The sequence below is a fragment of the Podarcis raffonei genome, chromosome 9, assembly GCF_027172205.1.
Source record: "Podarcis raffonei isolate rPodRaf1 chromosome 9, rPodRaf1.pri, whole genome shotgun sequence".
NCBI lineage: Eukaryota > Metazoa > Chordata > Lepidosauria > Squamata > Lacertidae > Podarcis > Podarcis raffonei.
In genome coordinates, this window is record NC_070610.1 from 54966699 (window position 1) to 54988458 (window position 21760).

General features: G+C 42.0%; 1 protein-coding gene across 17 annotated transcripts in view; it reads right to left on the reverse strand.

Annotated features, from left to right (window-relative positions):
* The window catches only part of ANK2 (ankyrin 2), a 320751-nt gene that overhangs the window by 135773 nt on the left and 163218 nt on the right, over positions 1 to 21760 (reverse strand). For 2 of the 17 annotated variants that reach the window (XM_053403698.1, XM_053403689.1), the window contains exon 1: positions 14881 to 15811. The exons of 11 other annotated variants lie outside the window; for them this stretch is intronic. In XM_053403698.1, coding sequence (XP_053259673.1) covers positions 14881 to 15003 — 123 coding nt within the window. In that variant the 5' untranslated portion in view covers positions 15004 to 15811. Of the gene's footprint in view, positions 1 to 14880; positions 15812 to 21760 lie in introns of those variants that run through there. 4 more of the 17 variants (XM_053403727.1, XM_053403737.1, XM_053403721.1 and 1 more) reach the window with 3 other exon arrangements.

The window sequence follows — 21760 nt, forward strand, 5'->3', positions numbered from 1 at the left end:
TTATTTTGTATTTAACACACAAATGCTACTAGATATTTTAATGGTGCTTTGTTTTTTTTTAAAAAAAGATCATCATATGGTACTTAATAAATATGCAACTATGGCATATTTGTTCTTTCTGAATCTGCATTAGGTGAATGAGTCATAGCCTCATAGAATTCCTTTGGTAATTTTGCAGAATTGCAACATTTGAGTATCCTTTAGGCACTTTGAGCCACTACCCTTTTGCTCAAGCAGCCATGCTCTCTAAAGTACAAATCTCAGAAGCAGGCCTCAAACAGCCAATTGGAGCTTTGCCAATAATACAAACACAATTATATTTATCACCGGAAAAGTAGACATATGGTTGGATCCAGATTTAGGCTACAATCCTAGCCACACTTTCCTGGGAGTAAGCCTCCGTAAATTCAACAGGACTTTCCTGTGTAGACATAGTTGGGATTGCACTGTGGAGACCAACTGATATCAAGATGACATACATTAGTGGTGTCCCATTTATTTCAGCTGGTCTATGGCAAGCATGACTATGGTCTGGTTTGCATGCAGCAGTAAGCCATACACAGAAACAAACTATGGGAACCAGGCAGAGCGCCTTCTCAGTAGTGGCGCCCGCTCTGTGGAACGTACTCCCATCAAACATAAAGGAGATAAGTAACTATACAACCTTTATAAGTTATCTGAAGGCAGCCTTGTATCCCATGGGTGGGGTACAAATAAGATTACCAGCAGCAACAACAACTGCTACAAAGGAGAAGCACCATGCTGGTTGGCACATACTACTCAATCTTGAACACTTCACTTCTCCCTTTCCAGAGACAATAAGCAAAGCATGGAGGGCTGAGTTAGCATTACGTATGAACCAACACTCATATTCTGTTTCTTTCTGAACCTATAATGAATGGAAGCCATTGTTTACTTTTGGTTTAGCACTTTGTAGTGTGTATGGAAAAACAAACCATGAAAGCTAGTTTGCATGTATCGCTAAGTCATCCACACTATGGTTTTGTCCCCCGCTTCCTGCAAATGGGGGAGTGAAGGAAGCATGACTGTGCAGCATGCACTAACATGCTGCTCATTCACCATAAGCCATGGCTTGTTTCTGACCACAGTTTACTGCTTTTGGGTGAATAAGGCCTAAATCTGGTTCCAACCCACCGAATATACCAAAAGCACATGCAATGAAACTAAATGAAACCAGTACATTTCCGAGCACAATTCAAAGTGTTGGTGTTGACCTTTAAAGCCCTAAATGGCCTCGGCCCAGTATACCTGAAAGAGCGTCTCCACCCCCATCGTTCTGCCCGGACGCTGAGGTCCAGTGCCGAGGGCCTTCTGGCGGTTCCCTCATTGCAAGAAGCAAAGCTACACGGAACCAGGCAGAGGGCCTTCTCGGTAGTGGCGCCCGCCCTGTGGAACGCCCTCCCATCAGATGTCAAAGTGATAAACAACTACCTGACATTCAGAAGACATCTTAAGGCAGCCCTGTTCAGGGAATTTTTTAATGTGTGGCATTTTAGTGTATTTTTGGTCTCTGTGGAAGCCGCCCAGAGTGGATGGGGAAACCCAGCCAGATGGGCGGGGTACAAATAATAAATTATTATTATTATAAAGTGTACCAAAGGTAACTGTTACGGTTTTAGTCATTTTGACACACATTTTCAAATACTTACTGATTTTGTACAAAATTGTTTCTCCTTTATCATTTTTTTTAAAGAAACAAACGATATTCAGTAACCAGTTGTCAATGATCCAACATCTTTATTGCCCTATTGATTTGTTACCCTTCACAGCTGCCAGGATTTATAATCGGATAACTGTGTTTTTCACCCTTTAGGATTACTGACCTATGGGGAATTCATGCTCATGTTAATTATGTCAAGTTAATTTAGAATGGCTCTGTGCTTCTCTTTTTCCCAAGTTGTCCAGCCTTTTGGTTACTGCAATATTTTATTATTTATATTTACTGCCAATTTATGGAGGGAAGTGTCAATTGCATAGCTAGATATTGTAATAAAATTCAACTTGTGTGACAAAGGAAGCTTTGAGATATGAAGTTGAACAGATTTCATGTCTTGAGATCTCCAATAGGTCTCAAAATTTAGGTATATTAATAGTAATCCTCAGTCAAATTCAATAAGCTCATGGGACTCCTCCAGACTATCTGTTCAGCTTTAATCCTGATTTGCTTGTACAAAGCTTATGTGGTGGTTAGACTATGCCCAGCCTTAATGTGCATTCATTCTGAAATTTACAGGGTGGTGAAATGACAATTAATGGTCATCCTGATTCGTTTGTTAGGTGTCTACATGTCAATCCATTTATAATTCATTCATCGCACATTTTCAGTGTATTTCCTTTTCCAAACTGTAAAAAAGATAGATTTTTAGTACCAAATCAACAGACTGCTTTAATCCACTTTAAATATGCTGGTCTAACATCCTGATATACACTTCAAGTTCTCTCATAATACTGATAGTCTGAAGACCCCAAGGCTTGAAAAAACCCAACTTCTTACTATTTCCTTGCCTGATAAGATGCCAGGCATGCCATATTCAATACTGATGTGACAGGTTATGGACATCAGAAGCAATTCCACCCTAACCTCAGTCTAATACCTGTTTTAGGATTTCTTAATATGATGGGGCATTTGTTGAGAGGCGGGTGAAGCAACTTTCAAGTACTCACAGAAGGTCACAAAGGCAACAAAACAAATCAGACAGCTACACCAACAATGCCCTGTGCCCTGGTGGAAGCAGTGTGACTGGGGCAGTGGGATTCCCTCCCGACAAATTTCTTTGCTATGGGCGGGTGAGAGTTGGAAGAGTTGTCACTGCACCACACCTTCCTTCTGCTGCAAAAGTCTCAGAGTGCTTGACTAACAGAGGAAGCTGTAAAAATGAACAGACTTGTTTAGAAACTCCCATAGTTGCAGATAGTTGCCTCTCGTTTTTTAAAACATCTGCGGCATCAAAATTTATGCATGCAACTTCATATGAAAAGGGAAATATCAAACTCTTAGCACAATATCCCCATGACATTCCATCAAATACAGAACAGAGCTGCCTCCTGTTCAGCAAAATTCAAGCCTAGCTTTGTGGCAGAGTTCACGGTGTGTACAGATCAACTCTGCCTATTTTGTTTGTTTTATTTAACGCTGTCCTATGTTTTTAATGTCATAAAAGACAGCAGTTGGCAAACCCAGAGACTTGAAGCATGCTCTATAAATATAAAAGGTTAACCTCCTCAGTGTTGTTTCCTGTTCACACATATCTGCCCTCTCACATTCCCTGTCTAATGAATAAGGTTTCTAAAAATTTATGGTAGCTGTCAATACTGTGAAATTTTAAATCCAATGTGCAGTTGCAACTCCACAAATTCCATTTACTTTAGACTCAAAGCTGAGATGTGGACAGAAGGGAGACCAAAGTAGTAGGAGAGTTTCATAGAAACAACAGGTTTCGATACTTGATATTCTTCCAGTTTTCAGATTAATTATATTAAAAGAGACGTGTCCTACACACTAGATCTCTGCCTGGCAATAAATGTTATTTGAAGAATTCCACTGGATGAAGAACATTGACAAAATGCATGGCATACTTTTAAGAGCATATAAATGGATAGGCAAGCAGGAAACAAAGTCCACGGACTAAGTTAAAAGGGTGCCAAATACTGATCAGCACACATTCCTTTCAAAAACTACTTGCAGATGGTTGTGATCTACATAGATATCTAAGACAAAGAAAGGGGCAATCTTTCTGCCAGTGAACTTCTAACAATGCTAGTGCTGTTTGTTACACTGCTTCAAAGTTATTAAGGGCAAATTACTCAGAAAGCAAATATTTTCATCTTTTGCCAGATTGAGGCGGGGCAAAGCAATCAAACCATGTGTATTATTTAGAGACTTAAATTTCAAAGTCCTTATGGAAGGGTGGAAAACTCCCAGGGTCTCGTTAATGCCATTGTTATTTGGGTCTGTCTCTCAGATCTATCATATCACATAGCAGCTAAGAAACTGAAAACAAAAGCTGATTGTTACAGTAATCTGGCCTGTACATCAGTATTATATAATTAAAAACACAAGCAATGGAAAAGAGTTAGAGGTTGCTTTCACCTTCTTGGATCTAGAATTATTCAAAGAAGTCAAAAGGGCATTGATGGAAAAGTGCTGGGCATATTAGAGGCTAATTGGCTTATAGTGCCACGAGAAACTTGATCTCAGTCTGCCCTAGTGTTACCCTCATTGGGGAGTTAAGGTACATAAGAAAAACTGTCAGTTCAAGCCAAGTGGTCCAACATCCTGTTTCTTGCAGTGGGCAGTCAGATGCCTGTGGGAAATGGGCAAGCAGGACCTAAGTGCAGCAGTATTCTTCCCACCTGTGATTACAACTGAAGGTAGAACATAGACATTGTGGCTAGTAGCTATGGTGATCTCTATTCCAGTTTTAGATCAGCATCTTAAGACCAACCCTTGATCGGTCCTTTTGTTTCTGTTTCACTGAGTGACCTTACTGTTGCTGGGTTATCCTTGAAATGTCCTTTTCAATTCCAGAACTCATTTGCAGCTGTTTCTTCAAATTCATCTCCAGGGAAAAATTATGGATTAATATTTTTCAGTTGCTAAATAACACTGAGTAGAATTATCTTAAAAGCCAATGCCCCCTTTCCATCATCCTCTGAGCATATCCATCTATACTGAAAGGCTGAGCAGCACACTTCTAGTGCATTGACTGATGCTCCAGCAAAGAGCTTTGGACCAGCTGAGCACTATCTTCTTTTCTGGCTATTTCTGGCAAACTATGAATTGAATGTGTAAACTGAACATACGGGTTAATATGGCTAAAATACTCCATATATTAGGACATAAAGCCTCTCACACAACTGATGGAGAAGTGTGGCTTCTTAACTATCCTGAAATGTTTTTCACTGGACTTGTTCGTTGCGGTTGTGCTCTTAGTAGGGTGTGTTTTAGTATCAGTATATTCATCTTATTTGAACACTGGCATTTCTTTGTCTTAAATTCATTCTGAACCTGATAGCTATCCACGTGGATTTTGCACAACACAGAGTAAAGAGAAAAGTCAAAATATTGAGTAGGACGTGGCTTAAGCACAGCAGGTGCAAAGCATCTCTTAGTTTTTGACATCAAGAGCAGCTATAAATCCATTAAAGCACTGTGTAGCCATCCAAAGCCATGGGATTCATAGAAGCCCTAACAGGATTTGTTATTTTTAAAGGAAAGAAAATGTGATCCCTCCCCCCTTACACACAATTCACATGATTTGATGAGCTGTCTCTTAACAAAAGCACCTATTGAAATTATGGGTATAGAAGCTAGAAATACATGAACAAGTTACAGAAATGAGAAAGTGTGGAAGATGATTTTGTTTATTTTGCTTTGGCACTTAACACTAGAATCTACACTGCTAAATATACACAGCTAAATATATCCAAGAGTAGGACATATATAGCACTACCGCTGATAGCTGGTAAAATAATAACACTTTGCATAGTGGAATACAAATGCCCAAAGCTCTTTGCATACAAGATGTCACAGCAAACCTTACAACAGCTATGTAAGATAATGATATTGACCTTTGCATGAGGATGATATTGCAGGTGCAGGGAGGAAGAGCTGAGGGAATACCAATTAGGGGCTATGCATATTAGTTTGGGAATGAGTTGAGCTTTGAAGCACAGGTCATTTTTTGCAGCCTTTCAACCCACAGTTCACATTCTCAGGAACTTCACACATGTGCATTTCAACATACAAAGGAACATAGCTGAGTTGGTCACAGCGTGGTGCTGATAACCCCAAGGTTGCAGGTTCAATCCCCATATGGTAAAGGGACCCCTGACAATTAGGTCCAGTTGTGGCCGACTCTGGGGTTGTGGCACTCATCTCGCTTTATTGGCTGAGGGAGCCGGCGTACAGCTTCCAGGTCATGTGGCCAGCATGACTAAGCCGCTTCTGGCAAACCAGAGCAGTGCACGGAAACGCCGTTTACCTTCCCGCCAGAGCAGTACCTATTTATCTACTTGCACTTTGACGTGCTTTCGAACTGCTAGGTTGGCAGGAGCAGGGACCGAGCAACGGGAGCTCACCCCATCGTGGGGATTCGAACAGCTGACCTTATCGGCAAGTCCTAGGCTCTGTGGTTTAACCCACAGCGCCACGCACGTCCCATAATCCCAATATGGGATAGCTGCATATTCCTGTATTGCATGGGGTTGGACTAGATGATCCTCAGGGAGCCTTCCAGCTCTGTGATTCTATGATCCTGCATGTCACCTCAAAACTGGGACACACTTCTATTATTTATTTTCTCTAAGGCACAAGCTTAAACAACATGATGATCCATAACTCATAAAATCACAATTTTTAAAAAATGGAATGAGATGTCAAATCTTTTGGAGTTATAAAATGGTTCAAATATGATTACAATTGAGCTCCTAAGTTGATATTTTAGTTACTTCATCTTCCTGTGTTTGAAAGTGATATCCTTCCCCAATGTCCATTTGCCTAGCAATGGAAGATGGTCAGATATATAAATAAAATGCTGTTTCATTTGCAGTAGCTGGGTAAGGGCCATGCTGACAGAATACGATGAAGGCCCAACACTTCATATTGCAAAATTCACCAACTCCGTTATGCTTCACATACCAAATGCCATTTCACTGAGGCAGCTCTATATTTTCTCTGATAAGTAACATTTGCAAATGCATTTGATGGTGGGATAAAACAGCAATCTGGAGCACAACACTTCTAGCCTCGCTACCCATTAAACACTCAACCAATTACAAATGCATATTCTTAGCCATATTTGAAAAAAAACAATGACCAGAAGGCCCTTCCTATATGCTGAATGGTTCAATGCATTAATCATAATAATCCTCTCTTGCTAGTACCAGAGACAGAAAGATCTTTTAATCCAAGAACTACCATATGTCACTACATTGAGCATATAAATAAAAAAGCAGACAAACCATGCTATTAATCATTGCAAGCTACTGCAATAGAATAGGGGGAAAGAGAAATTTTGCATGAGTACATCATTTACATGGTGAAACAGTATCACAGTGAAAGGCCTAACCACAACTATAGATAGATCTCCAAAAATGCATTTTTAGATGCATTGAATCCTGGCAAGATGGAGGCACTGGGTGAGTAGTTCCTGTGTCCAAGAAATGATGCATATCTGAAGGAGGTTTGCAGAAGGCATGCTAGTATTATGGATGCACATTCATCCTATGCAGTTTCCCTGCTCTTCTACATACAAAGCAACAGCACCAGTCTCAAGAATGCTTGGCCTAAAAAGAAGCTCCCTAAAAGATGCAGAATTAACCAGGCACTTATCATCATATGCTAATCCTCTTGTGTGCTGCCAACTTCAAAAATGTCAAGCGGCAACACATCGTTATACAGCTTAGCATGGAACAAACCAGAGACCATAAATAATTAAGGAAATGCTTGCATTATTAAACCTGGAACATCAAAAGATGTTCATCAGTAGCAACATAACCTAGAACATCATTATAGCACTGAAGACCTGTGGTGCTTTAAAGAAAAAGAAACCTTCAGCATAACTGTGGCTGTTCTAAAGGAACCTGGCCATGCCCTCCAACACTTCACAGGGTGCAAGTCCAGCCCAGGGCCACTTCCTGGGTGCTTGAGCTCCTAGCCATACAGCACTATGCTCAGGCAATGCTCACTAGGATCTTCCTCTGTACCTAATGGCAACAGTGGCCAGACAGAGAGAGAAACTGAACACACAAACTCAACCAGCTCACTTGCTCAGCTGGGAAAACATCTGATGAAATTGAATCTAGTCTATATAAGAGCAAAGACTAAGTGGTGTGGTATAGTGGTTAAAGTGTCAAGACTAAGCCCTGGAAGACCAGGGTTCAAATGTCCATTTGGCTATGAAGCTCAGTGGGTGAGCTTTGGGCCAGCCATTGATTTACAGCCTAGCCTACCTCACCTCACAGGTTTGTTGTCAAAATAATATGGAGACAGGGAGAGCCATGCACGCCACTTTGAGCTCCTTGAAGGTGGGATGTGAATGCATCATAAAAGGAAAGGTCCCTTCCTTCTTCTTTCCAAACAGATCCTCCCTCTACAGGGATAGAGAGGCAGGTGGGGTCTTACTGGATCTCTTGTTGTAGTAACAGGAGCTGTGCAACTGCCTATCTGTACTCCCAACTCTGATATTTCTTCTCTGCTCAGATCTGGAAAGGTTGTGCTTCCCAGGGAGATTTTCTGGGTCACACACTACCCATGGCATCTTTGTATCACTTCAGTCCAGATGCAAAACATAGTTGGTCTTGCTGGGGAGCCATGAAGAGCACAATTACTTCTTTGTAATGAGCACAAAGTAAGTGTTTTAGTGAAAGAGACCTTCCCAGCACCACATATCCATAGGACATCACTGGCAGACTCTAGTACCTACACAGCCATGTATGTGTGTGAGGTGCCTCAAATAAAGGCTTCTAAAAACCTCAGCACAGCCATGACACACAACATAAATTTCACAATTAAATGCGTATGAATGATTTCTTTTGTAGCTACAGCACAGCCTGTGAGAAATGGCTTATTCTCTTGCTAACTTCCAAACGAGAGTACGTACAGTCATACCTCGTGTTGCATCCGCTTCAAGTTGTGTCTTTTCACATTACATCCTGCGGCAACCTGGAAGTACCAGAACAGGTTACTTCCAGGTTTCGCCGCTTGCGCATGTGCAGAGGCGTGCCTGAACAGAATTCAACAAAGTCTTGTAGGTCATGTAGTCCAACTCCTTGCTCCATGCAAGAAATCCAGAGCTACCATATTCCAACAGATCTCCAGGCCTGGTTCGAGATGTTGGTATTGGTGTAGAAAGCCCTACATAGCTTGGGACCTGGATACCTAAAAGATTGACTCATCCCGCAACATACCCAAATGATCACAACATTCTGCAGAAGAGGTAGACCATTCTGCACAATGTCAAGATTAGGCATTTTGTGTGGCAGCACCTACCTAAGAATCTCATTACATTCTTAGTATGCTATGAATAATGGCAGGCACAAGCCTGGCTTTGGTTATTTCCTTCATGGAACTATTCCAATGCCCTTCATGAAGTCTACATTTCACATACACACAATCAGTGGAGGCTGGTCGATTAGGGCAAATGTCTCACCAACCTCAGTCTGTCCCCAGCCAGCTCCTCCCTGTCCCCATTCGTACATACAACCAATCTAGGGTGTGGCAGTGCTGTCAGCTTCCTCTTCCTTGGTCCCAATGTTGCTCTTGTAGGGAGGAGGATAGGGAGAAACTAGAATTAGTTGGCTCTGCCTGCCATTGCCTGCCTATCACTGACTCTGGCTTCAGCTACTGTTGATCTCCCATTATCTTGTTCATCAGTTTTCAAAACATTCCTAACTTTCAGAATATGTAGATATACAGACTTTGCTGCCAGAGATGTTTAGTACTTATTCCCCTTTCACATATTCTAAGCACTGCTGCCAACCTTTTCCACTTTCCTAAAAAATGAAAGTAACCAAACAACAACAACAACAACTAAGCTGGTTCCCTTGAAAGGCAGATGTTGTTTCAGCAATCATCTACATCTGGGTCACAAACATAGTTATCATAGGATTATATATTAGCAGCAAACATTTAATCTACTCTGGAAGTGAGCATACATGGTTTTGATATGGAAATGTGTTTTTTGTTTAAAAAAATAGTTTTCACATTTATCTGTGTCTGAAAGGAGTTGAGAATTTATAATTCAGATTTAGGACAGTGGTCAAAAACATTCTTTGAAAACGAAGATAACCAAATGTAATTATTTATTCTTTAGAAGAAAGTCTGATTTTGAAAGCTCAAATATTTTTCTAAGTATTTATGGGTCTGTTTGGGCCCTCTTATGGACTTCTTCAAGCAGCATACAGTTCAAACTAAGGAATTAGACTACTGAAATCCTCCAGCACAAATTTCCCCTCCCATCAGCCCCAGCAATCATGGCCAATGGTCAGGAATGATGGTTCAGCAACATCTGGAGGGCATCACAACAGCTGCCCATGCCGTAGTGGCTGCCTCTGTTTAACAAGCAGTTCACGCAGAACGGCTCCCCACAGGTACCAAGACATTGTCTTCACGATTTGCAGAAATCCTGTAAAAGATTTGTGGTGAAATGGCAAACTGGTTTGATCTGTAAGATGAGTGACTGAGGTAGAGCTTTATCACAAGGTGTGTGAAACATGCTGTTATTCTGACAAATGAAGATTTAAAAATCCTGCAGTGCCTGGGCTCAAAACACAGTTGTGGACACAAAGCATATTTTTAAAGGTTAGAGGTGAATAATTGTGTGTGTGTGTGTGTGTGTGTGTGTGTGTGTGCGCGTGCATGCATGCATGTGTTTATGTGTGTGTGTACTTCAGAGCTACCCATATTAACATGTAACAAAAGATTTGGCAATCAATATGTAAATAGATGTATTCAAGTCTGCAGCTTCTGCCATGCATACAATCTTCTCTCCCGTTCCACACCCACCCACCCTCAGAAACAAGTTCTTAATTACTTCAGCCAGTGAAATGGAGTATCCAGATAGGAGCAGGGGCCAATTCCAACAAAACTAATATGAAAACCAATGGCTGCATTTTATCCAACATGCGCTTTCCCTGCAGTCACTTGTTTTCTGCTGGTGAATTTTAAACATGTTTTCAAACTGCTTTCACTGGGACTAGCTGTCTCATCATATCTGGCTACGCCCTCTTGCACACCGAGGCAAATTAAGACTCTCAGATTCACTCTCAACTCAAGCCTAATTTCCTAATTGATTCTGAACTCTACTTCAGAGGAGGGTCGGAACATGGGATGGTGCAGAAGAATGAAAAGAAAATGAAAGAAGCCTCATATAGGTGCCTTGGAGCTTGTCTGAGGCCCGGGGTGGGAGACTTGTTCGGATAAGGTAATAAACTCAAACGGAAAGGCAGTCTGTCCTTAGCTGGGGTCCCCAGCCAACTTAGCCCTCTGAGAAACAGGGCAAGTGTACTTGGCTGCCCTGCCCCCCTGAACAGGACTGTAGTTCTCTTTGAGATGGTAGATCTGTGTCTGAGTTGCACCACTTCAGACTGCAGGCTAGAGGAGTTAACATGGCTGAATGCTCACTCCTCCATAAAAATAACAACTTGCATGCAAAAAGTTAGCATGCCAAGGAAAGGCTAGAACATGTCTTAATAATATCAAGCTTTTTTTGTGTGTCTTTGAAGAAGCATCTGATCACACTCATCTGATTCTTCTAGACTTCTCCATATTCCAACCATCTTTTCCTAGGTGCCCCATCTATGTCCAACCTTTCTCTAGAATCTGGATGACTTGCTATGACATCTGCTCAGCCAATAGCAAGCAGAGACTCTTAGGGACAGAGACCCTTCTTAGGGACAGAGACCATAAAACCCTTCAGCTCATAGATATGCCAGTGTTTCTCAGACTTTATAAAACCATATCCAGTTATATCTAAGAATAGTTTTCACTGATATGCAATAATCTTCATTGCTGTATCCATATTTGGAAGTAATTTTATGGTTTTTTTTTAGATCTTATGTTTATCTTCTCTCCCCACCCTTTTAAAAAGAAAATCTAATATTAAAATTAAACAACCCCCCCACATCCTGCCATAAACTTACTTGATCTTCCTTTCATCGCCCTAACCTAGAATATACCCACTTTGTTCTTTTATTCCATATACTGTTTCTTCCTCACCTTATTGGTTCATGCACGACTTCCCAGTTTTCCTTCTACTCAATAGGCTACCACCTTCCCACATTTTTCCTCCTACAGACACCCTCTCCCCACTTCCCATTCAATATGAGATAACAGAGCCCACAGGAAGATGCAACATCACAATCACAGGGGCTTTGTGAATCGCACTTTTGGAAACCACAATCCTTGACTCTTTGGAACCTGGTAAGAAAAAAGAGCAGGCCAGATTGGGCCTGTCGAAAATGCACACACCCTTGTCAGAGTCTCACACATACCAACTTGAGGAAACATTAGTACATAGGGCTTACGCTTTTCCCTAAAGTAAAGAGAAGCAATTGAGCCAATGCTGTGTGCACAGCTGGTTTGTTTCTTAGGCATTTTGATAGGTTTCCCCTCAAGCCAGATTCAATCTGAATTGAGGCGAAAAAGGACCTAGCTGCATTTAAACTGGCACACAGCCTATAATTTGCCTTTGTCATCCCAATCCTGAAAGGTACTCAGGCCTTTTGTCTACCCAAAATTGTTTATGACTGCCAAGAAGGGTCTGTGTACATTCCAAAAACAGTCATCACTTTACATTACACAGCATTATGCTATCTCATTCTTTGCCGTGCACACAGATTTATATTTCTACAGGTAAAGGGCAACATGCTTAAACCACACCCATTCCTGTTAGAAAGCAAGTTTGCTGTGCGACTGAGGGGGCTATTTATGTAACAGTGAATGTGTAGCTGCAGTAAAAGGCAGACACAGTGAGGCTGGCTGCTGAATATTAAATGGAACAAAGCAAATAGAAGCATAGTAATTCCCTGGTATATGCTGAGCTCTGACCTATTATTGCTTCTTAGAGGGGAACATGATGATCTCCCCATCCTCTGTGGCCAACATATTCCTAACATGTGGACTCCTCTAAGTCTGCCTGGTTCTAATCAAGGTCATGCAGCAGTTTGTGCAAAAGAGATGCCAGAAGGGACTGGTTTAATTATATTCAACTTTAATTAAAGAGCCTCAACATTCTGGTTTAAAACAGATAAAATCAGAGAGAGCTCTCCAAAATCAGTTCAGTGCAAAGCACCCTTCTACATGCACAGATGAGTTGGTAATCATATTTATATACTATATATAACAGTAAAATATACTATATGTTTTATAAAGAAATGATCAAATGTATAATCAAAGGGCTGGCTTATGCTGTAGTGTTCCATTTAGAGGATTAGGGTAGTAATCGCAATCTGCCTTCATCAGCTACACATCCCAGTGCTGCCTATATGGGAAATGGCATTCATGTCCTGATAAAGAGAATTCTAATGCAACTTAATGAACATAGCAAACAAAGCCTTCGAGAAGTCAGACAGATCACATCAGGCATCCCATAGGTATCCAGCCACTTAACGAACGGGAAATATATATATAATTGTAATGAATTCAGACTGAATAATTCATTCCACAATAGCAAGGGGTGGGAATTAGATGCATTCCATAAATATACTGAGGAGGGGGAGAAAAACAAACAGCAGGAATGGCAATTCTGGCAATTTGCTAAACATATCAGCATGTTAAAATGTAGTATGACTGGACCTATGCCTGTGTGATATTAGCACAACAACATGGGCCGCAGGAAGGAATGTGTGTGTGAAGGAAGGAAGGAGAGAGAGGCAATTACCACCTGGAGCATATAACAGCAGACAATTTATATAGACACAGAAGACAAAGTAGCACTACAGATGAGTTAAAATGTAGCAAATAAGGAAGGAATTTCCTGTACTGTATACCAATAGCTGCTTCCCTACCAAGGTGTCCTTTGGACACACATTAACATACCCCATTAAATGTGAATATTGTATACCTGCTTCTTTAAGAAAACTCAACTGGTGAAAGGTTTGTGTTCATGCACTAACAACAACAACAACAACAACAATTTATCTGTACCCCACCCATTTGACTGGGTTGCCCCAGCCACTCTGGGCAGCTTCTAACATATATAAAACATAATTTTAAAAATCAACATTAAAAAGCTTCCCTACATAGGGCTGCCTTCAGATGTCTTCTAAAGGTTATATGGTTACTCATCTCCTTGACATCTGATAACAGGGCATTCCACAGGGCGGGTGCCATTACCAAGAAGGCCCTCTTTCTGTTTACGAAGTAAACACCCTCATAATCTGCACCCCTGACAGCGTACATTTAAACAAAAAGCCACACCTCTATACCTTCAGAGGCAAATGCCAAGTGGGAGGTTGCCCTAAAATATATGAGTGGTTCTGAGTTGCGAAGAATATAACCTCAATGCAGGTCTCCACGATATCCAACAATACCACTATTGTTGTTATAGTCTCTTCCAATTTATAGAAAACCATTTTCCCTGACAAAATGAGCAATAAGCTTTGGGATGGGGAAGGTGTCACTAGCTTCCCAATCCTAAACACATCTCAGAAACAGTGGCAATATTACAAATATTTCAGAGAAGAATGACTGGAGAATGGTTGTCAGTATTGAAAAGCAGAGAAGCAGACAACCTAAGTTAATTAAAAACACACACAAAGCTTCTGCAGCGTACAGGATAAATCACATAACAATGCTGTAAAATGAACAGAGTGAAATGCCCATTAATAGAGGTGCAAAGGATCCACACTTGACGCCTTCAGTAAGCAACAGAACAGATTATTCAGTTTACAGCATTTGGATTTCATGTAAAACTGCATGCTAATGACCTGACAGCAAAAAAAAAAAAAAAAAATGGAAACAGAGGGGAAGGGGGAAAATGTCTCAGACCTCAAAACCTATCTTGATTAAGCGCAGCACAAAATTGCAGTATTCCCTGCCAGTAAACAGTTTCAAAACAGCTGGAGGCATAAAACACCTGGCTCCTGGGTGATCAAAACAGAGCCTAGGAGCTTTGAAGATGAAAGAAGAAAAGCAAAAGAAGTGCCATTGGCCATCTTCATATGCTTGCACCCTTGTGGCTAGGAATTATTTTATTTGCTCTCACTGCAGTAAGCAAAACATTTATGGCAGGGTAGGGGATGCAAAATTTTGGAGTGGAAAGGGAGACATTGCTGCATATCTTGCAGGGGACACCTGTGTACGTGTCCTATATATATGGGGGGGGGAGAGTGATGGTGGGGTATGTTTGCTCATACCTTGCGTTTCCGATTTTCCCTAGAGATTTTCCTTTGCCTTTTTCTTTCCTTCTCTTTCTCCTTCTCCCTTTCATCGTTTTCAGCCTCCCGAACTTTTTTAATAGAAGCAGCGGCGTGAGCCATTTTGCAGAGAGGAGCACCTGCTCAGAGCAGTCGATTCCCACCACACTGAGATCCAGGCGATTTGTTTATCTCGCAAGGGCACAGAAGAGGTGATGCTGGAAGGCAGAAATCCACAGGGCAATCCTCTTCTCCCGCTCTTCCTCTTTCCCCCTCCTCCTCAGGCACCCTCTGATAGGTCACAGCTGTGATCCAGCCTCTGCAGCATCCATAATTCAGCACAAGATAGGCATATCCTGATTTTTAAGTCTCCCCCTTGCTCCCCCCTGCACACATGTAGGAAGGAACATGCACACAGCAGCACAGAGAGCTATGGAGGAGAAGCCTCACAGAAAAGCAGGAAGCACTTTAGATTTCCTGTGACGGCTGAAGAAAATTCATCCTATGCACAAATTTCACCAGCTGGGAAGGTCTCTTGGGATTCCTCCAGACCGGCTGCATATGCTGGATAGAGAGCCAGGATGGAGCCACCTCTGTAGAATCCTTAGAAGTGGGTGGGTAGGGGTGGACAGCTCCTTGCAGCTACCAGCATCACCTCGTTACAGGGTGGGAAGAAAATGCTGCAGTCTGGCTTAATGACTTGCCGCTGCAACTGCCTCTGCTAAAAAGCACATGATATGCTCTGTTCTCCTCACATCTCTCCATTCCAGTCTTCCCTTCTCTTGCTTATTAAATGCAGTTATTCTCTCTCTCTCCCCCACCCTGCCGCCTTTCTCCACCCAAAAACAAAGGAATTGGGAGGATAAGGAGGAAACGTTGCTATGCTCAGAACAGACCGGCTGCAGCCTGTTCAGTCTGCAGGTAGCGACTTCCTAGCTAAATACATGGCTGAGTGAGCTGAGAGAGGGAGAGAGAAGGGAAGAAGCTGGGAATAGTCAGGTCCTCATTGTGTCGTTTTTTTAGAGTCCACGTGAGGCTGCATTAGGAGAGCTGCATTAAGAGGCGATCCCAATGCTGCTCTGAGGGTGGACTTCAGCAAGGAAAACACGCAGCATAATCTGGGCTCAGCCTGTCCCAGCCAGCTAAATTCTGTGGGGGAAGGGTAATAAAATGTAGAATATCTTAGTCTGCAGTATACATTACTTAAAGGCTATCTGATTTGTGAAGTGCTTACATTAGGAATAAAAAATTAAACCAAAACAGGATGATTATTGGAGTATGAGAAATGAAAACAGAGAGTGCATCTTTTTAATTACAAAAGAGGGGGAGGGAATTATCCCCTCCCAGAACATTTGAGATGAGCTTTTATTATCTTTTATATTAGGTGCAGATGGGGTGGGGTCTATCATCTCCTGACTGCATATCCCGCAGATTGCATATCCCAACAGCCTATCCTTGCAAAACACCAGCCCCACCTACCTAGGAAGTATTTGCTCCTGCAAATGCATTCATTATAACAATGATTTCTTGAAATCGGCACAGCTACCCCTTTCGAGACACACGTAAAACAATGAGCCTGAAAAGCCACAGCAAAACCGGAAGTCTCTCTCAGCCCATAATTGAGTAAGTAAGTAAGCAATGCACATAAATGGTCTTTTCCCTAATCCAAGTGAGGAATCATGCATTCCTCTATTTTTAGCACAATGTTGTCCAAAGCAGAAGGTAACTGGTATTTCCAAAAACTCTTCAATTAAATGGCCCTAATTTGGCTGTACTGCAAGGTCCTTTGGGCAGCACAATGGCTGAAGTGGTACAGAAGAGCTGTTCTCAGGCCCAGTATCTGCATTTCAGCATCAGCAAGGCACAAAAGACAGCCTATTACTAAAGAGATCCAAGAATCAGGAAAGTGTTCCAAGGGAAGTGAATGGAAGTTCCACTGGGTAACAAACAAACTCAGCAGCTTCCACTAGCGAGTGCATCACTTAACCTGTGTTAAGTAATGTAATAATATACAACAATAATAATTTATTATTTATACCCCACCCTTCTGGCTGGATTTTCCCCAGCAACTCTGGGCGGATTCCAACAAAATACTAAAAATACATTAAAAACTCTATGTAAACAGAAGTTGGGGGGGCACACCACATTCTAAATGTACCTGCAAACACTGGTCCCCACATACTCCACCCCTGACTTATCTGCATTGAGTAGGTGCTTTGTAACATGCTCACCAAATGAGCTTAAGAGCCTCTATGTGATCCTGAATTATGAACACACTTAGAAGCCCCATACAGACCCTCCTACTCAATGTGGGAAAGTCACAAGTGTTGGGGACCAGCACGCACAGGGATGATGTATACACCCTGCACCCACTATTCATGTTTACATCACACCTGAATAGGTGAAGGCAGCATCAAGGAGAAACCCTGACATTCTCAAGATTTGGGGAAAGGGAAGGGGATCTTCTTGGTGCCACAATAAGCCTTTGAGACATCTGGAAGACAGTGAGGCTTCTCACTGCTTTTCAAGTGTCTCTGAGACTCTGCAAAAGATGGATGAAGGCTCCCCCCCCCACCGCCACCAATCTTCCCAGCTCATAACTGTGAAGGTAAGAGGTTTCTCACCTCAAGCCATCCTGAGTCTTGAGCACAGTATGACATTCCTGCCCCTCCCACTGCTAAGAGAGCAGGTAAGAACAAATTTTGGATGGCCACAAAGTAATGCAGAAGGCTAAATAAAAGCCTTCCACTGGAGTAAGTAAAGCAAGCAGAAGATGCTTGGTGGACTAGGGGAATGCTGTGGATGTAGTGCATCTTGATTTCAGCAAGGCTTATGACAAAGTCCCCCATGATACTCTTGCAGAGAGACTGGTAAAACATGAACTGGACGAGGTAACCATTAGGTGGATTTGTAGCTGATTGACTGACCAAACCCAAAGGTTGCTCACTAAATGTTCCTCTTCATCCTGTAAAAAAGTGGCAAGTGGGGTGCCACAGGATTCTGTCCTGTTGTTCAACACCTTTATAAATGACTTGGATGAAACTGAGGGAATGCTCATCAAATTTGCAGATGACACCAAACTGGAAGGGGTAGCCAGTGCCACTGAAGACAGAATCAGGACTTAAGATGAGACCAGCAGACTGAAGAACTGATCCCAAATTAACAAAATGAATTTCAACAGGGACAAATGTGAGGTTCTACTCTTAGGCAGGAAGAACCAGCTGCACCAATATAAGATGCTAGACACCTGGTTCAACAGTAGTACATGTGCAAAGGATCTAGAGGTCTTAGCAGACAACAAGTTTAACTTGATTCAACAGTGTAATGCAGCACCAAAAAATGATAATGCTATTCTAGGCTGCATCAACAGAAATATAATGTCCCAATCAAGGGAGGTCATAGTCCTGTTCTAGTATGCCTTGATCAGACAACACCTGGAGTACTGTGTCCAGTTCTGGGCACCACAATTTCAGAAGGATATTGACAAGTTGGAACATATGCAAAGGGGGACAACCAAGAATCAAGCATCTGGAAACAAAGCCTTATGAGGAACAGTTGGGGGAGTTTGATATGGTTAGCATGATAAAGAAGAAACTGAGAGGAAATATTATAACCATCTTCAAGTACCTCAGGGGCTGTCACATAAAAGATGGAGCAAGCTTGTGTTTTACTGCTCCAGAGTCTAGGACCCAAACCAAAGGATTCAAGTTGCAAGAAAGGAGATTCTGACTAAACATCTGGAAGGACTTTCTGACTGTAAGGGCTGTTCAACAGTGAAAAGGACTCCCTGAAAGGTGGCGGACTCTCCTTACTTGGAGGTTTTTAAGCAGAGACTGGATGGCCATCTGTCATGTACGATCTAGTTGAGATTCCTGCATTGCAGGGAGTTGTACTGGATGACTCTTAGCGTCCCTTCCAAGTCTACAATTATATGATTCTATGAGTAAAGGAACAAACAAGTCTCTGTAAGGTACAGCAATATCCTTGTGAAAGAGTATGTTGTGCAAATCTGAGAGGAATACATTTTTATTTCTCCTAGTCTGGAAATATTTTATTGCCATCCCAGGGGCAGTATTTGAAAGCCACTCTTTTGTTTATCACCAATTACTGCTAGTGTGAATGGCCACCATATTTATTTTGCACACATTTAAAATTTAATTGAATTGTCAGGTGGAAATTTTGGCATTTCCTTGTTATTTGACCATCCTTTTTTTCTCTGCACACTGTGTGTATGTGTGTGTACATACATATATACACACACACACAATCTGTCATGTAAAGTGGACTACAGTCTACAGATGCTTATGACATAAAAAGAATTCTTAGTCTTTAAGGTCCCATAAGACTCTTTGTTGATTTCACATGAGATTATGGGACATCCAAATGCTCATTTAGTACATCATTACATCATTACACAACAAATCAGCGATTAGGCAACAGAGGGTTTCCTCTCCTCATTAGAAAATGCCATCCCCCATATTCTTCCTTTCTTTCCTTGCTATACAAATCCCCCTTTTCGAACCTCTCCAATCCTTCATAAAAAATATTAATCTCTGCATTATCTTTTGCTTTATGCAGCAACTACAGCTGTTACATCTCAGAAAATTCACTCTGCAGACTACTGAAATCTCTGCAGGATGCCAATGTTAAGATAATCCGGTAGTTTGAGACTGCTTGAACTGGAAATCTTCCAGTCCTAGCTTGAGTGGTAAATTAAGAAAACTTCAGACTTCACAACAATTTGCTGTTTTTTGTAGACTTGTACAGATGATCTCTGTGCCTGGAAAATAATATGTATGGGAGCCATGAGGAGAAAAAGAAACACATACTTTGAGGACGTCCTCTAGTGAATGATGCTGATCTCTAATTGAACCATTGTATCAGCTGTAATATTTGGAGAGCTGCTCCTTCGTTATAAATAGGAGGTTTTTGTTCCTTTCTTCTTTCTCCATACTAAACTCTCTTTAACTACATAGATTGATAGCACTGTAGAGTTGGAAAGGACCACGGGGCTCATCTATTCCAAACCCATGCAATGCAGGAATCTTTTTGCCCAAAATGGAGCACCTATCCAAATATTACAGCTGGTAGGTAAAGGTAAAGGTACCCCTGACCGTTAGGTCCAGTCGCGGATGACTCTGGGGTTGTGGTGCTCATTTCGCTTTCCTGGCTGAGGGAGCTGGTGTTTGTCCGCAGACAGCTTCTGGGTCATGTGGCCAGCATGACTAAGCCGCTTCTGGCGAACCAGAGTAGCGCACAAAAACCCCGTTTACCTTCCCACCGGAGTGGTACCTATTTATCTACTTGCACTTTGACGTGCTTTCGAACTGCTAGGTTGGCAGGAGCTGGGACCGAGCAACGGGAGCTCACCCTGTCGCTGGGATTCGAACCGCTGACCTTCCGATCGGCAAGCCCTAGGCTCTGTGGTATAGACCACAGTGCCACAATGGAGATCAACACTAGAGCACTTCCTCAATATAAGTATTTCATTTTTTCATGGCTTCCATACATTTTATTTTCCAGCACAGAGGTCAGCGAAAGCATTTCAAATATATTTGTTGTAATTTACTGTTTTGTTCAAACCCATGCAGCAAATCTCACATTGTCATTAGCTTTGCAACCCATTGGGGGTATTTCATACTCACTTCACTCACTGCTTATGTTCTACATGGTTACTCTTTTTTAATGTGGAAGGTAACTGTATGATTATTCCCAATATACCACCAGATGCAAAAGATATATTATATACTGATTATTCTCTTCCTAATCACATTAATGGGTGCATCAGCACCTACCCAGTCAATACTAGAATAGTTTATTACAAGCTTCCCTGTCCTAATCTTTCTTTCCCAAATAAGTCATGTAACTAAACTGAAGGTTTCTGAACCGAAGGCCACATTCACTCTTTTCTCATTCCTCCCCCTGTTGATCAAAGGGAGGGAGTAATTCTGTGGGCTGTTCTTCTGCAAGAATGCCAAGCAGAAGACGGGACTGGTGCAAGCACTAAAAAGCTCCTACACAGGGAGGCAAATCCTTTCTAGTGCAGGCAGGAAGGAGAGTTGGCATAGTGTGCTACTACCTTCTCCTGAAAGACACAACCAGCAATCAGGGTATGTCTTGAGAGTTTTCACAAGGCTTTACTTCCCAGTGCCTGCCTCTCTTCATGTCTTATGCCCCACCACATGAATAATACTTTATCTGTCGCAAATCTGATTGATTTGCCCTAGCTACTCTGTGCAGCTTCCAGCAGATTATAAAACCACAGCAAAATGCCACACATTGCAGCTTTCCTCATACAGGGCTGCCTTCAGATGTATTCTGAGAACCAGATACAGTGGTACCTCGGGTTAAGTACTTAATTCGTTCCAGAGGTCCGTACTTAACCTGAAACTGTTCTTAACCTGAAGCACCACTTTAGCTAATGGGGCCTCCTGCTGCTGCCATGCCGCCAGAACCCGATTTCTGTTCTCATCCTGAAGCAAAGTTCTTAACCTGAGGTAATATTTCTGGGTTAGCGGAGTCTGTAACCTGAAGCGTATGTAATCTGAGGTACCACTGTAATTGTTTATTTCCTTTACATTTGACAGGAAGGTGTTACACAGGGCGGGCACCACTACCAAGAAGGCCCTCCCTGGTTCACAATGAGGGAACCACTAGAAGGCCCTTGGAGCTGGATCTCAGCATCCGGACAATGTGGGTGGAGGCGCTCCTTCTGGTATACATGAGCTGCAAATCCAAGAGCAAAATGTGGATACAGCTTGTGGTTTGTCTAGAGCAAGACAATCCATGATCCCAGGTCTGAACACGAAGTCAAACCACAGCTTAGCTTACAAGAGTGCAGCAGCACCAAAGAAGAAGCAGAGCAGCTGCAATCTTGCCT